The sequence below is a fragment of the Hyperolius riggenbachi genome, chromosome 7 (assembly GCF_040937935.1).
Source record: "Hyperolius riggenbachi isolate aHypRig1 chromosome 7, aHypRig1.pri, whole genome shotgun sequence".
Lineage (NCBI taxonomy): Eukaryota > Metazoa > Chordata > Amphibia > Anura > Hyperoliidae > Hyperolius > Hyperolius riggenbachi.
Genome location: NC_090652.1, coordinates 30,407,602 through 30,423,456, shown reverse-complemented (window position 1 = coordinate 30,423,456; position 15,855 = coordinate 30,407,602). Strand labels below are relative to the sequence as shown.

Below are 15,855 nucleotides of genomic sequence, written 5' to 3'. Positions count from 1 at the left end.
TTTTTTACAGTCACTATTTGTAAAACATTATTCTCCACACAATAAAGCAATCATTAAGGGGAGTTTTAGGGTGAGGCACCACAAGGGGGGTCTTAGGGTTAGGCACCACCAGGGGAGATTTAGGGTTAGGCACCACCAGGGGAGATTTAGGGTTAGGCACCACCAGGGGAGATTTAGGGTTAGGCACCACCAGGGGAGATTAAGGGTTAGGCACCACCAGGGGGGGTCTTAGGGTTAGGCACCACCAGGGAAGATTTAGGGTTGGGCACCACCACTGGGGTCTTAAGGTTAGGCAACACCAGGGGGGTCTAAGGGTCAGGGATAGGTACAGGGAGGGTTCTGTGTGAGAGTAGGGTTAGGTTTAGTTGTAGTAAAATGTTAGTAATATTTATTAATGTTTTACAACAGTTATTACGAACACACTTATACTTTTTTTTTATCATTATAAACAATATTTTTAGATTTTAGTATATGAAGAAACGATAAATGAAGGTTATTCACAATAATATACAATTATAACGATTAACCTGAGTGGTAGCTACATGAAACACCACTAGGGGGCGCTCGTGTCTCTCTAGTCCGATCGCCGCCAGAAACAACAGCAAACAGGAGATTGCGTATAGAACGCGATCTCCTGTTTGGCTTCTCCTGTCGCCATGGCTATGATCGGAATGATGTCATGGACGTCAGCCGACGTCCTGACGTCAGGCGCATCCGATCCAGCGCTTTGCGCTGCCGGGAGTGATTGGTCCGGGCTGCGCAGGGCTCTGGCGGGGGGGGGGGCCCTCTTCCCACCGCTGCGTGCGGCCGATCAAGCTGTACGCGCGGCTAGCAAAGTGCTAGCTGCGCGTGCAGCACTTTACAGAATGAAAATCGCCCCACCAGGGGCTGAGATATCCTCCGAGGGGGCTTACCCCGTGTCCAGCACGGGGTTACCGCTAAGGAGGTTAACCACTTCACCACTGAGGGGTTTTACCCCCTGAGCACCAGAGCAATTTTCACCTTTCAGCGCTCCTTCCATTCATTCATCTATAACTTTATCATTACTTATCGCAATGAAATGAACTATATCTTGTTTTTTCCGCCACCAATTAGGCTTTCTTTAGGTGGGACATTATGCCAAGAATTATTTTTTTCTAAATGTGTTTTAATGGGAAAATAGGAAAAATGTGGGGAAAAAAATAATTATTTTTCAGTTTTCGGCCATTATAGTTTTTAAATAATGCATGCTACTGTAATTAAAACCCATGAAACGTATTTGCCCTTTTGTCCCGGTTATAAAACCATTTAAATTATGTCCCTATCACAATGTTTGGCACCAATATTTTATTTGGAAATAAAGGTGCATTTTTTTCAGTTTTGCGTCCATCCCTAATTACAAGCCCATAGTTTATAAAGTAACAGTGTTATACCCTCTTGACATAAATATTTAAAAAGTTCAGTCCCTAAGGTAACTATTTATGTATTTTTTTTAATTGTAAATTTTTTAATTTTTTTTTAATTACAAAAAAAAAAAAAATAGGGAGTGTGGGAGGTAATGAGTTAATTTTATGTGTAAAAGTCATTTATTTGTATGCGAAAAATGTGTAGGGTGTAGTTTACTATTTGGCCACAAGATGGCCACAGTAACTTTTTGTTTTAATGCGACCTCCAGGAGGCTGGACACGTGAGTTTTTTTCTCACAATGATCGCGCTGCCCATAGGAGAGCAGCTATTCATTGCGGGGCTTAGATCAACGAACGGGAATGGATTTTCCCGTTCATTGATCTCTGCGGCGGCGGCGTGTTTACTAGCGGCGGGCGGCGTGTTTACGAGCGGGAGCGCGGGCAGCGTCGGGAACGCGGAAAGTACGTGTTTCTCCGTCCCTGGTTTTTAAAGGATGGAAAAAGGGGCGGAGAAATACGTACGCGCGGGGGTAAAGTGGTTAAACATATATTATCTTTTTTTAAACAAACGTAATTATAAGTTTTACTTTTAAAACAGGGAAGATTATCGTTTTCACAATTTGCGATTTCATACACATTATTAAATGTTTTTTAATTTGTAAAACATTATTTGTAAACGAAATACAACACAATATCTTTATAAACGCTACTACCGCTTATCGTTTACACCCCGCGCCCTTTTTTCCCAACGCCGTTTTTGCATGTATGCCACATTTAGTGCAACACCCCAAGTCTCCAAGGAAGATGATGTGCCCAACCAGAGACAGCGAAAGCGTCCATCGCCCCCTTTACATTGCCTTCCTACTTTATCAGTAGCTTTCAATGCCAGCCAATGCCTCAAATAACACTCCTGAGAAGTGTATATACTTGTGCAAATCACATACTGTATCATCTTACTCCAATCCTCGACAATAGCGCGTCCGCCGGCTGGATGGCGATCAAACCTGGTTTTGTTGCATGCGTCCAAGCTTGGGCGTGACTCATCAGGGACTGTTTGGCTACCAGGCATGCAGGAAGTGGCGCTTGCAGTCACTTCCTGCTTCAGGCATGCGTAGAGCAAAAATACGCTTCCACGCATACGCGCTGTGAAGTCGCATGACTTCTAGGCCGACGCAGATCGCCACAGGTCACTGCAGATCATGCATGGTAACGTAGTTCTGCGCTAGCGTAAGATTAGGCGCCTCCGGCGCAATGTATCGCAACGTGGGAAGTATGGATTTCATTAGGCTGCCGTAGCAGTGCGGAAATTTGCCGCAATGCACCACGCAAGTGTGAAAGAGCTCTTAACCACTTAAAGACCGCTCCACGCCAATGAACGTGGCTGCGGTGGCATCCCCAGGACCGCCTAACGCCAATTGGCGTCAAGTCCTTTACACATTGTACAGCGTTGCGATCAGCAGCAGCGCTGTACTGGGGACAGCTGTGTGACACGGCTGTCCCCTCCTGACTGTCGGCGGTGATCGGCTGTCATAGGCTGAAGCCTATGACAGCTGATCACATGGATTGGCCAGCGGAGGGAGAAGGGAATACAAACAAAAAAAACAACAACAAAAACCCAGCAGAATTTATAAAAAAAACAAACATTAGGGCAAAAATAAATAAACAACTTGGGGGGATCAGACCCCGCCAGCAGAGAGCTCTGTTGGTGGGGAGAAAAGGAGGGGGGAATCACTTGTGTGCTGTGTTGCTTGGCCTTAAAGCTGCAGTGGCCATTTTCACAAAAATTAGCCTGGTCTTTAGGGGGGGTTTCCACCGTGGTCCTTAAGTGGTTAAAGAGAAACTCCGACCAAGAATTGAACTTTATCCCAATCAGTAGCTGATACCCCCTTTTACATGAGAAATCTATTCCTTTTCACAAATGGACCATCAGGGGGCGCTGTATGACTGATATTGTGGTGAAACCCCTCCCACAAGAAGCTCTGAGGACCGTGGTACTCCTGACAGTTTCCTGTCTGTGAACCTTGTTGCATTGTGGGAAATAGCTGTTTACAGCTTTTTCCAACTCCCAAAACAGCAAACAGCAGCTACATTCCCTGCCAACAGTAAACATGTCACCATGTAATTCAGATTGTAAATCAGGGAATTTCAAAAGCTTTTACAATGGGCAAACACTGACTAAATCATTTGCACTTAATTATTGTAAAAATGAAGCACTTTTTTTATTAGATTATTTTCACTGGAGTTCCTCTTTAAGGAGCACACTAACAATGTGTTTACTATTAGTATGTGTTTATTTCTCACACTGTTCTTGTGCACTTCTGCAGCCCTTCTCCATCCTACAGACATCATGGCTCACCCCCCAATAAAATTTGTCAGCGGAATGCCCATACTAGGACCCTTTGCGGAAAACTGGGAGAACGTACTGCGTTTCCAGGCCAGAGAAGACGATGTGATGATTAACACTTACCCCAAATCTGGTAAGATGTGATGGAGCAGAGTGGGCTGTACAGGCAGATAGGCACCCAGTATAATAAGTCAGGACTCTTTACTGAAGAAAAACATGCAGAGATACTGTATATCATACACCACCATCAGGAAAAGCAGCTTATTTACAACAGAGAGGAACACAGAGTGAATACAGGAAATAACAATACCATAGAGATCATTCACATCATTCTACAGACAGTGACATCTTGTGGTTGCTACTATACTGCACTTTAAAGTGGACCCAAATTAAAAATACAAGATTTCAGAAATAAAATCTATTTTCTAACTTATAATAATAAATAGCAGACTTTTTTCAGCTGCATGATGGCAAATATAAAATATTTTACATTTATTGGAGGAACCCCTCCCTTCCTTTCATATTGCCGGGACAGAATCCGGCAGACTGATGGAGGGGATAAAAAACCAAACACAGGCTGCTACTGATGATGTCACAGGGGAGGTGATCTCAGCTTGTGTGAGATTTCACATAGACGACGCCCCTGTGAAGGAGGGTAGCTGATGACAAACCCATGATCTAAAACCTCCTACTAAGCTCAGAAGTAATGGCTGCCACCTGTATAACCCTAGTTATGAAAAGAGAAGGGTAAAAAAGCATGCACTGAAATGCTCATAGGCTTGAAGGAGTGTTTATTTATCTTTGTATGCGTCAGAGTGGTGCAACTAAATATTTTGAATTAAAAAAAATGTTTGGTTTGGGTGCGCTTTAAGTAATAATCCTGTTGATACTTGCAAGGTGAACCTCTCTACACTAAGGAGCAAGGCATTGAAGTTTGCAGATTTTATATGTAGAACCCATCCATCATCAGGATTTTACACTATGTTCCTTTCTCTCCAATACTAATGTTATGTGAACCTGATGGGATGAACTACTTGCATGTGGTTCGCCAACCTACAGACTAATCAGTGTTTCCAGTGTTCTCATGGCACAATCCATGATGTGCCAAACCCTACACATGCCTCTAGAGGAGTGAGTACTTAAAGGGTACCTGAGACGGGAAGGAAGAAAAAAAAATAAACCTACCTGGGGCTTTCTCCAGCCCCAGGGCCTGATCGATCCCTTGCCATCCTCTTCCGCCACCTGCATCATCCGCAATTGGCCACCGGAAAGCCCTCCAGTCGGCGCAGTCCAGCCACGTGCGCGCCCCTTTTTCTGCGCCTGAGCAGTAGTACTGCGCAGGCGCAAAATGCTCCTGGTGATGGGGGCGCGAATGCAGCCAGGTCACGCATGCGCAGAATGCCCAGACCAGAGGACTTTCGGGCCAATTGTGGGAGATCCAGGCGGCGGAGGAGGACGGCGAGGGAGCAATCAGCCTGGAGGGGCTGGAGGAAGCCCCAGGTATATATTTTTTTTTTCTCTTTCCCTGTCTCAGGTTTATTTTAAAGGATACCACAACTGACATGTGGCATAATGAGATAGACATGTGTATGTACAGTGCCTAGCACACAAATAACTATGCTGTGTTCCTTTTTTTCTTTCTCTGCCTGAAAGAGTTAAATATCAGGTATGTAAGTGGCTGACTCAGTCCTGACTCAGACAGGAAGTGACTACAGTGTGACCCTCACTGATAAGAAATTCCAACTATAAAACACTTTCCTAGCAGAAAATGGCTTCTGAGAGCAAGAAAGTGATAAAAAGGGGAATTTCTTATCAGTGAGGGTCACACTGTAGTCAGGACTGAGTCAGCCACTTACATACCTGACATTTAACTCTTTCAGACAGAGAAAGAGGAACACAGCATAGTTATTTGTGTGCTGGGCTCTGTACATACACATGTCTATCTCATCATGTCACTTCAGGTATCCTTAAGGCTGGTTTCACAGTGGGACGTTACAGGCACACGTTAGAGCAGCCTGTAACGCACCCCACCGCACAGCAATGAAAAATCAGTGGGGTGTTCACCTTGCCCACGTTGCGTTACATTGTAACGCTGCGCCATAAGACAACGTACTGCATGCAGTACGTTATAAGCGTCAGAGCCGCGTTAGACTGCTTGCACATGCTCAGTAACGTTGGGGAGGAGCGGAGAGCGGCCAGGCACATGGCTAATTAATATTCACTGCACTCAGTGACGTGAAGTGTTTACTTCCTGGAGCGGCCGCTCTGTGCGGTGATTGGCTGGCGAGACCGCGTGATGCCGCATGCGTCCAAGAGTGCGCATCACGGCATCACGGACGCCATAGTGAGCTGCACAACGCGGCTCACTCTGACGTCCACAGCAGAGAGCACCAGGCGTTGCGTTAGGGGCACGTTATGCGACCTTAACGTCCCCTAAAACGCAACGTCCTGGTGTGAAACCAGCCTTAAAGTACACCTGAACTGAGAGAGATATGGTGGATGCCATATTTATTTCCTTGTAAAGTGACACTGAAACAACAAAAAAAGTATGACGTAATGAATTATATGTGTAGTTTAGATAATTAATAGAACATAAGTGGCAAAGCAAAGAGCCTCATATTTTTATTTTCAGTTCTATAGCTTTGTTTTTATAACACTGCATCATTCTCTAACACATTACTCTCAGCATTCTAAATAATTTCACAGAGCAGAGCTAATGACCTTTTCAACTTTCCTCTGCAGGAAAACCAAAAACTAACAAGAAACAATGTGAGACAGGTTGCGATAAGAGCTTCAAAAGACAGCGCTGTCCACACTTTTTTGATCGTGGAACTCAGAGAAGCTCTTTTGCATATTTAACAACTGAAGTTTCTTAACTCTTCCCGTACTGGAAAACGATATCTGTGCTACTAATGTTTTATTTCTTAGTTGTACTACACATACAATTCATTATATCATAAGTTTATTTTCACTTCAGATTCCCTTTAAACAACACCAGTTCCCTGGCAGCCCTGCTGATCTCTTTTGCAACAGTGTTGTCTGAATCACACACCTGAAACAAGCATGCAGCTAATCCAGTCATACTTCAGACAGAAGCATCTGATCTGCATGCTTGTTCAAGATCTATGGCTAAGTTTATTAGATACAGAGGCTCAGAAGGGCAGCCTCACCATCCCTCTCATTTCTGTTGTGCTTTAACCACTTGAGGACCGCAGTAATAAACCCCCCTAAAGACCAGGCTATTTTATAACAAATAGGCCACTGCAGCTTTAAGGCCTTTCTGCAGGGCCGTCCAGCTCAGCACACAAGTGACCCCCCCCCCCTTTCTGCCCACCAACAGAGCTTTCTGTTGGTGGGGTCAGATCACCCCCCAGATGTTTGTTTATTTTTAAATAAATATTTATGTCTTTATTTTTTATTACATTTCCTTGTTTTTTTAATTACTTTAATTCCCCTCCCTCCCCCCATTTGCCTATCATAGGCTGTGAAAGGCTTCAACCTATCACTGCCAATCGCTCCTGTGTCCCCCAGGGGGACAGCTGTGTCACATGGCTGTCCCCAGTACAGCGCTGCTGTAGATCGCAGCGCTGTACTAACTAAATAGACGGCGGTTTCGCCGTCTATCAGTCTCCAAGCGGCGATCGCTGCTGGGAGACTGAAATCGGAGCTCCGCCTTCCAAGCATAGTGGCACAATCTCCTGCAAAACCCAGCCCCAGGACTTGACGCCAATCGGCGTTAGGCGGATCTGGGGCTGCCGCCGCGATTATGTCCATTGGCGTGACGCGGTCGTTATGTAGTTAGAGGCAATTGCATTTACGGTGGATCTGGATGTTCCTGGCCTGCCCCACTGCTGGAATGTTCTTCCGTTTCTGTTACAAAGTTAGTTTGGTTGAAAATAAGACATCCGTCCATCAAGTTCAACCAGAAAAAAAACACACCATCCTGAACCCACACATATTCCAGTTGATCCAGGGGACGGCAAAAAACCTTACAAGGCATGGCCATTTAGCCTTAAAAGGGAAACATTTCTTCCCGACTCCAGATGGCAGTCAGATAAATCCCAGGATCAACTCTCTCAGGAATTACCGAGTAGTTATAGCCGTGGATGCCCTTCAATGCAAGGAATGCATCTAAGCCCTCTTTAAATGCAGATATAGAGTTTGCCATAACTACTTCCTGAGGTAAGATGTTACAGATTATAACCACTTTCACTATAAAGGATCCAATTCAAAATAGAGGGCAAAAACTTTTTTCCTCCAGATCATGACTCCTTGTCCGCCGTACAACCCTAGGGACATAAAGCTAATCTGCCAAGCTTTTGTATTGCCCTCTGATGTATTTATACATGTTAATCAGGTCACCTCTTAGGGCCCTTTCACACCAGAGGGATTTTTCGGCGTTTTAACGCCACGGCTGAAGTTGGCGTTTTGCTAGGTAAAAGAAAGTCCATAGACTTTCATTTTACCTTTCACATCTAACTCGGCGTTTTGAAGCGTTGCGTTTCAACGCTCCCAGGAGCTTTTTCAGGGCTGTTAACAGCCAAAGTTGGCTGTTGGCGTTTCAATGATAGTCAATGGAAAACGCCAACTTCAGCGTTTTCAAAGCCTTTTCAAAGCGTTTTACAGCTATCTTGTTCACTTATTTTTATAGAAGAAAAAAAAAAGGACGTTTTCATATGGGCTGTAAAACTCTTTCAAAAGGCTTTGAAAACGCTTTGAAAACGCTATGTATTGGCGTTAAGCAAAAGGCTGACTTTCAGCCTTTTCTACCGCAGCCTCTAGTGTGAAAGAGCCCTTAGTTGCCTTTTTACCAAGCTAAATAAGCCCAGTTTGTCCAACCTTTCTTGAGATCTGCCATTCCTCTTTAATTTGAGTCTTTGTACCTATACTAGAAGGTCAATGTCCTTCCTTTAGTGTGGTGCCCAAAACTGTATCCCATACTCCAGAAGTGGCCTCACAAGTGATTTATACAGAGAGAACAGTACACCAACATCTCAAAATATTATTTCCCGTTTTATGCATCCCAGAATTTTATTTGCTTTAGCTACCGCCGCTTGGCATTGTATATGTTGTTTCTTCATCACATTTCTATTACATTATTTCCAGGAACCACATGGATGAGTGAGATTGTGGATCAGCTCTTCAATGCTGGAGACACAAAGAAGACTGACCGAGGGGCGATATTTGAGCGGGTGCCCTTTCTAGAGTTTGCTGTGCCGGATATGCCTTCAAGTAAGCAAGAACTGAAAGTCAAACTTTTAGCATCTCATGCCAACATTCTATGGGATTTGTGTTTTTTCTTTTTTTACAGTAAGGGGTTGCATGTAGGCAGGCTGATCCTGTGCAACCAGTTTAGTTATCACTTCTTGGTGGTTTATTTAAATCGTAATCCTAATAAATGATCTGCCACTAGATCACACAGAAATTGGACTGCAATAATGTTGTTTATTAGTACAATGTTTGAAATATCCATGTAGGGTGTATGTTCTAAACATGTTCAGTTGCACACCATGACAATTCTGAGCAATGCAATGTAGAGAGACCCTTACGTTTTGTCCTGTCCTCATCTGCAGCAACCCAAACCCTTGATAACATGAAGAACCGTCGTGTGATCAAATCTCATTTACCTGTTGAACTTGTTCCAAAGAGCTTCTGGGAGAAGAACTCCAAGGTAAGAGACTGAGGTGGGTTCTGAATTCTTTTTTGTTAAGAAAAACAAAAGTTTGCTTTCCTAAAACAGAAAGAATTTGCGATAATTCAGGTTGGAGTGAGCTCGAGATGTCTCCCAGGCACCACTGCTGAATATATGCAAATTAACCATTGTTACCCTTAGAAGCTAAACACACCTCCAGAACCGCTGGAATGCAATGATGTGTCAGCTTGTTAATATGTACAGAGCCAAAATAATCCAACATGCATACAGACTGTTTCGGATTGTTTGATCCTCATCAGTGCATGGCATGGATTAATTTGGCTCTATGGAGTAGGGCTTGTAAATCCGAGAGGCACAGACTAACCAGCAAGCTCATGGTGACCCAGAATTCTTTTTTTAAAGTGATAGCCAATTTTTTGAGATGGCGGCGGTTTGACAAATGCTGTAGAGTCTCATTTCTCTTTTAATTCAAACAACTTTCAAGCTCTGGTCCAACCTTCTGTCGGGAGATCTTGGTCTTTCTTTTGTTGTGGAAAGCATGATATATTATTATAAAAACATTGCTCTATCTTTCATTCCTCAGGGTCTGTTTATAAATTTCGAAAGCCTGGTTTGCTCCTTTTTCTCGGAATACTTGATCTGTCTTTCTTTTTTTATTGTCCAGTCCAGGGCTTCCCAACCCTATCCTCACCTACCACCAACTGTACCCTTGTTTTAACTAACTCTCTGAATTTCCACAAAACATGCAAAGTTGGTGGTACTTGAGGACAGGCTTGGTAAGCCCTGGTCTAGTCTATCTTTCACGTCAGAGGAACTATTTGATCCTTCTTTCTGAAGGACGTGGTTTGTTAGTCTGTTGTACCTGATTCATCTTTCTTCCTTGAGTCTGGTTTATCCTTGTCCCCATAGAGTGCATCTTTCACTATATGTCCTGCAGGAAAATCTGCCCCAAACCTCATTCTAGAACAGGGTGTCAAACTCAAATACAGAGTGGGCCAAAATTGAAAGCATGGACCAAGTTGTGGGCCAACCTTAATGTCTAGTGGCCACCTCTCTCCATTATACAGTACCCTGGTGTCTAATGCCCCGCCTCCCTCTTCTATACAGTTTCCTGGTGTCTATTGCCTAACTACCCTTTCCTTATATAGTTCCTGGTGTCAAGTGGCCCACCCTCCCCTCTCTATACAGTTCCCTAGTGTCTAATGTTGCCCTTATATAGTTCCCTGGTGCCTAGTGGCCCCCTTCCTTCCTGATATAGTTCCCTGGTGTCTAGTGACACCTCCCTCCCTTATGCAGTTATTTTGTGTTTAGTGGCCCTCTCCCTTCCTTATTCAGTTACCTTGTGTCTTGTGTCAACCCCCCCCCCCCCCCCCCGTGTCCCTTATACAGTTCTCTGGTGTCTAGTAGTCTTCCCTCCCCGACACAGTTCCCTTGTGTCTAGTGGCTCCCTACCTCCCCTATACAAATCCCTGGTTTCTAGTGGCCCCCTCCCTCCCCTGTACAGTTCCTTGGTGTTTAGTGGCCCCTTTCCCTTCACCAAATGGGGGCAAAACACCACGAAAGTTCAGAAGAAATTTCAGCAGCGGCTGTTCTTCCTGCGCCATCTGAAGCGATTCGGCATGCCCCGGAAACTGCTAACTAGTGTTGGGCGAACACCTGGATGTTCGGGTTCGCGAACGTTCGCCGAACATGGCCGCGATGTTCGGGTGTTCGCGCCGAACTCCCAACATAATGGAAGTCAATGGGGACCCGAACTTTTGTGCTTTGTAAAGCTTCCTTACATGCTACATACCCCAAATTTGCAGGGTATGTGCACCTTGGGAGTGGGTACAAGAGGAAAAAAAATATTTGAAAAAGAGCTTATAGTTTTTGAGAAAATTGATTGTAAAGTTTCAAAGGAAAAAATGTCTTTTAACCACTTGCCGACCGCACGCTTATACCGTGCGTCTGCAAAGTGGCAGCTGCAGGACCAGCGACGCAGTTCTGCGTCGCCAGCTGCAGGCTGATTAATCAGGAAGCAGCCGCTCGCGCGAGCGGCTGCTTCCTGTCAATTCACGCCGGGGGGCTCCGTGAATCAGCAGTTGGCTGATGGTGTAAGCAGTTGGCTGGAGGTGTAATGGTTAAGGGATCTGCCTCTGACACAGGAGACCAGGGTTCGAATCTCGGCTCTGCCTGTTCAGTAAGCCAGCACTAATTCAGTAGGAGACCTTTGGCAAGTCTCCCTTACACTGCTACTGCCAATAGAGCGCGCCCTAGTGGCTGCTGCTCTGCTCTGGCGCTTTGAGTCCGCAAGGAGAAAAGCGCAATATAAATGTTATTTGTCTAGTCTGCGGGCCGCCGATGGCGGCTCGCAGGCTAAATGTAAACACAAGCGGAAATAATCCGCTTTGTTTACATTGTACGGCGCTACTACGCAGCAGCGCCGTAAGGCAGATCGGCGATCCCCGGCCAATCAGCGGCCGGGGATCGCCGCCATGTGACAGGGGACGTCCTGTCACTGGCTGCACAGGACGGATAGCGTCCTGTGCAGCCCGGATCACCAGGGGGGAAAGGTAGGAGAGGGAGGGGGGGAATTTTGCCGCGGAGGGGGGCTTTGAGGTGCCCCCCCCCCCCGCAACATGCCTGCAGGCAGGAGCGATCAGACCCCCCTGTACATCATCCCCATAGGGGGGAAAAAAGGGGGGCGATCTGATCGCTCTGCGTGCACCCTGATCTGTGCTGGGGGCTGCAGAGCCCACCCAGCACAGATCCCAACAAACAGCGCTGGTCCTTAAGGGGGGGTAAAGGGTGGGTCCTCAAGTGGTTAAATGCGGAAAATGTCATTTTTCTTTGCACAGGTAACATGCTTTTTGTCGCCATGCAGTCATAAATGTAATACAGATAAGAGGTTCCAGCACAATGCTATACAGTGGTGGGTGAGTGGTGTACTACTATTCCCAGCAGCGACACAGAGCACAATGCTATACAGTGGTGGGTGAGCGGTGTACTACTGTTCCCAGCAGCGACACAGAGCACAATGCTATACAGTGGTGGGTGAGCTGTGTACTACTGTTCCCAGCAGCGACACAGAGCACAATGCTATACAGTGGTGGGTGAGCGGTGTACTACTATTCCCAGCAGCGACACAGAGCACAATGCTATACAGTGGTGGGTGAGCGGTGTACTACTGTTCCCAGCCGCGACACAGAGCACAATGCTATACAGTGGTGGGTGAGCGGTGTACTACTGTTCCCAGCAGCGACACAGAGCACAATGCTATACAGTGGCGGGTGAGCGGTGTACTACTGTTCCCAGCAGAGACACAGAGTGGCAGTAAACACAATGCTATACAGTGGTGGGTGAGCGGTGTACACAGAGTGGCAGTAAACACAATGCTATATAGTGTGGGTGAGCGGTGTACTACTGTTCCCAGCAGCGACACAATGACTGGGGGGACCCTGGCTAGCCTGGCTGGAGAGAGAACTACCCTGCCTGCCTACCCAAAGCTAAACCCACAGACAAATGGCAGAGAAATGACGTGGATCGGGTATTTATTTACCCGAACCACGTGACCCGTTCGGCCAATCAGAGTGCGTTTGGGTCCGAACCACGTGACCCGTTCGGCCAATCACAGCGCTAGCCGAACGTTCGGGGAACGTTTGGCCATGCGCTCTTAGTTCGGCCATATGGCCGAACGGTTTGGCCGAACACCATCAGGTGTTCGGTCGAACTCGAACATCACCCGAACAGAGTGATGTTCTGCAGAACCCGAACAGTGGCGAACACTGTTCGCCCAACACTACTGCTAACCAGCTTCTATACTGCCACCATAGAATCCATCCTATGCTCCTCAGTCATTGTCTGGTACACGGGGACAACGGCCAGCGACAGGCACAAACTGCAGACAGTCATAACCGACGCAGAGAAGATCATCGGGTCTCCTCTTCCACCTCTTGAGCTCCTCCACTCCGCTAGGATGATGAAGAGAGCCACCATGATCTCCCGTGACCCCTCCCATCCAGGCAGACGCTACTTTGAGCTCCTCCCATTGGGCCGCCGCTACAGGACCTTACCATCCAAGACTACCAGGCGGGAGAACACCTTCTTCCCCCAAGCGGTTCGGCTGCTAAACACCAACCTTCCCTCTAGGCCTGCTAGCACGCCCTAGCGGGGCCGGTCAGCCTGCTCCCGCGGCTGCCCGCCCTGGTTCTCACTGCCCATGGTCCGGCTGGGGGTTCACTGTCATTGTCATTGTCTGTAATTATCACCATTTTTAACATCATTATTATCCCTATCCCGACTACTATCAGTTTTTGTGTTATTGGACTGTACCCACACAGAGGGTCTCACTCACCAACTGATGATCTGGGACTGTTATTTGAGCAGGCCATATCTATACTACGACTGCAATTCGTAACTTGCATTTAATTGTTAAATTTTATGTGTTGTGCGTCTGTCCTCTTATACTATGTATGCCATGTGTACCAAAAATATTCAGAGTATAGCTCTGCTGTACTTGGTGAAAGAAAACTGATTCTGATTCTGACCATGTGTCTTCATAGTTTTAGTGCTTAGCCATAATTCCTCTTTTATATATATACACAATGTAAGTCTTGTACAGGAAAATATGGAGAAATGCACCCTGAACAGTATGTATTTATGACCCGAGCAATTGGCCAGCAGACGATCCCTGGCAAACTTGGGCATTTGCATTTTTTACAATAAAATCGTTGACCGATGACTTTAGCGGTTAATAGCAAACCCCAAATTTGAGATGTATGTTAAGGAGGTCAGTGGGACCAAAGGAAAAAAAAGACCTTACATTTTGCGAGAAAACCTTTTTTAAAATTTCTTGTGCTGAGTGTGGGAAATAGGTTAATGGCCTCCCGACTTTAGCGGTTAATACCAAAGCACCAGAATGTGGTAGAAACACCAAATTTGCAGGATATGTTAAGGAGGACAGTGAGAACAAGAGGGAAAAAAAAATCAAAAAGACCTTATAGTTTTGGAGAAAATCGATTAGTCACAATAGGAAAAAAAGTGTACATTTGGGCTTCTTTCACAGTGGGACGTTACAGGCGCACGTTAGAGCAGCCTGTAACGCAGCCCAACTCACAGCAATGAAAAATCATTGAGCTGTTCACAGTACCCACGTTGCGTACGTGTATAACGCTGCACGTTAAATGAAAGTGCAGCATGCTGTGCGTTATACTCGTATGTTGCTGTGTTAGACTGTTTGCACATGCTCAATAATGTCTGTTTTGGTTTTTTTTACCACATGGCTGTGGTGTTTACTTCCTGGAGCGGCCGCTTTGTGCTACGATTAGCTGGCGGAACCATGTGATGCTGAGTGTTCCGATCACGTGGTCTCCACAGTCTTTTGAAGCATGCGCCATTTTCGTTCTATCAGTATAGAACGAAAACGGCGCACCAAGAGCCGCATAACGTGGCTCAGTCTGACGTCCCACTTCAACACCGTCATGCGTTGCGTTAGGGGCACGTTAGGGGCAAGTTATGCGACCTTAGCGTCCCCTAAAACGCAATGTCTTGGTGTGAAAGAGCCCTCAAATGTGGTAAATGACAGATAATGTATCAACCTAGTGGTAGTGTAAATGAAAATATTTCAAAAGAAAGAGCAGTGATGAATTTCATGATGGGGTTTCCAGGTGGTCAGTACACAGTGTGTAATGACCACCTGGAAACCCTATGGAAATGTGGCTGTATAAGGATTCCTGGCAACTTCACCTATTTTTGGACCTATAAAAAATGACATGGGGTCCCCCCTTCCAGACCTCTTTAACCCCTTGTCCTCCATGCAGGCTGGGATAGCCAGAATGCGGAGCCCTGGTCATGTGGGGCTTTGCACCTGAGCTATACCATCCAGCATGGCATGAAGGGGGGGGGGGGTCTGGAGGAGAGGGGCAGCCAAGCCTCCTCTCTATCCCTGTGACTTGCCCAATCCAAGGACAAGGGGCTTTTCCCCACCTCTAGTGCTCCAGGAGGAGGTGGAGGCCACCAACACCCAGGGGAAGGGGGGTCATTTTTGGCATCTGGGAGTCCCCTTTAAGAAAGGGACCCCCAGATGCCCGCCCCCTCCCCAGGAGAAACAACTACAGGGGTACATAGTACCCCTTAACCATTTCCACAAAGGGTTAAATGAAATAAAAACACAACAAAAATCCTTTATTATTCTTAATTAACCATAAATACTTACCTGTACCTTTAAAAAAATGTTACCACGCCAATATCCTCTAATGATCTTGTTTAAAGATCTCCGCGCACCCTGATCACCTTTGATCTGTTAGTAGACCAATGGGGAGTCTGTCGGTGTGTGTCAGTACACACACCGACAGACTCCCCATTGGTCTACTAACAGATCAAAGGTGATCAGGTAGCAAATTTGGTGTTTCAACTACATTTGGGGGCTTAGGTATTAACCGCTAAAGTCGGCGGCCGTTAACCCATTTCCCACACGCGGCACAAGAACTTTAAAA

At 46.1% G+C, this 15,855-nt stretch overlaps 1 protein-coding gene across 2 annotated transcripts in view; it reads left to right on the top strand.

Annotated features, from left to right (window-relative positions):
- Positions 1-15,855, top strand: part of LOC137525459 (sulfotransferase 1 family member D1-like) — a 64,603-nt gene that overhangs the window by 33,885 nt on the left and 14,863 nt on the right. For both annotated transcript variants that reach the window (XM_068246557.1, XM_068246555.1), the window contains exons 2-4: positions 3,710-3,862; positions 8,836-8,961; positions 9,303-9,400. In XM_068246557.1, the coding sequence (XP_068102658.1) occupies positions 3,733-3,862; positions 8,836-8,961; positions 9,303-9,400 (354 nt within the window). In that variant the 5' untranslated portion in view covers positions 3,710-3,732. The remainder of the gene's footprint in view (positions 1-3,709; positions 3,863-8,835; positions 8,962-9,302; positions 9,401-15,855) is intronic.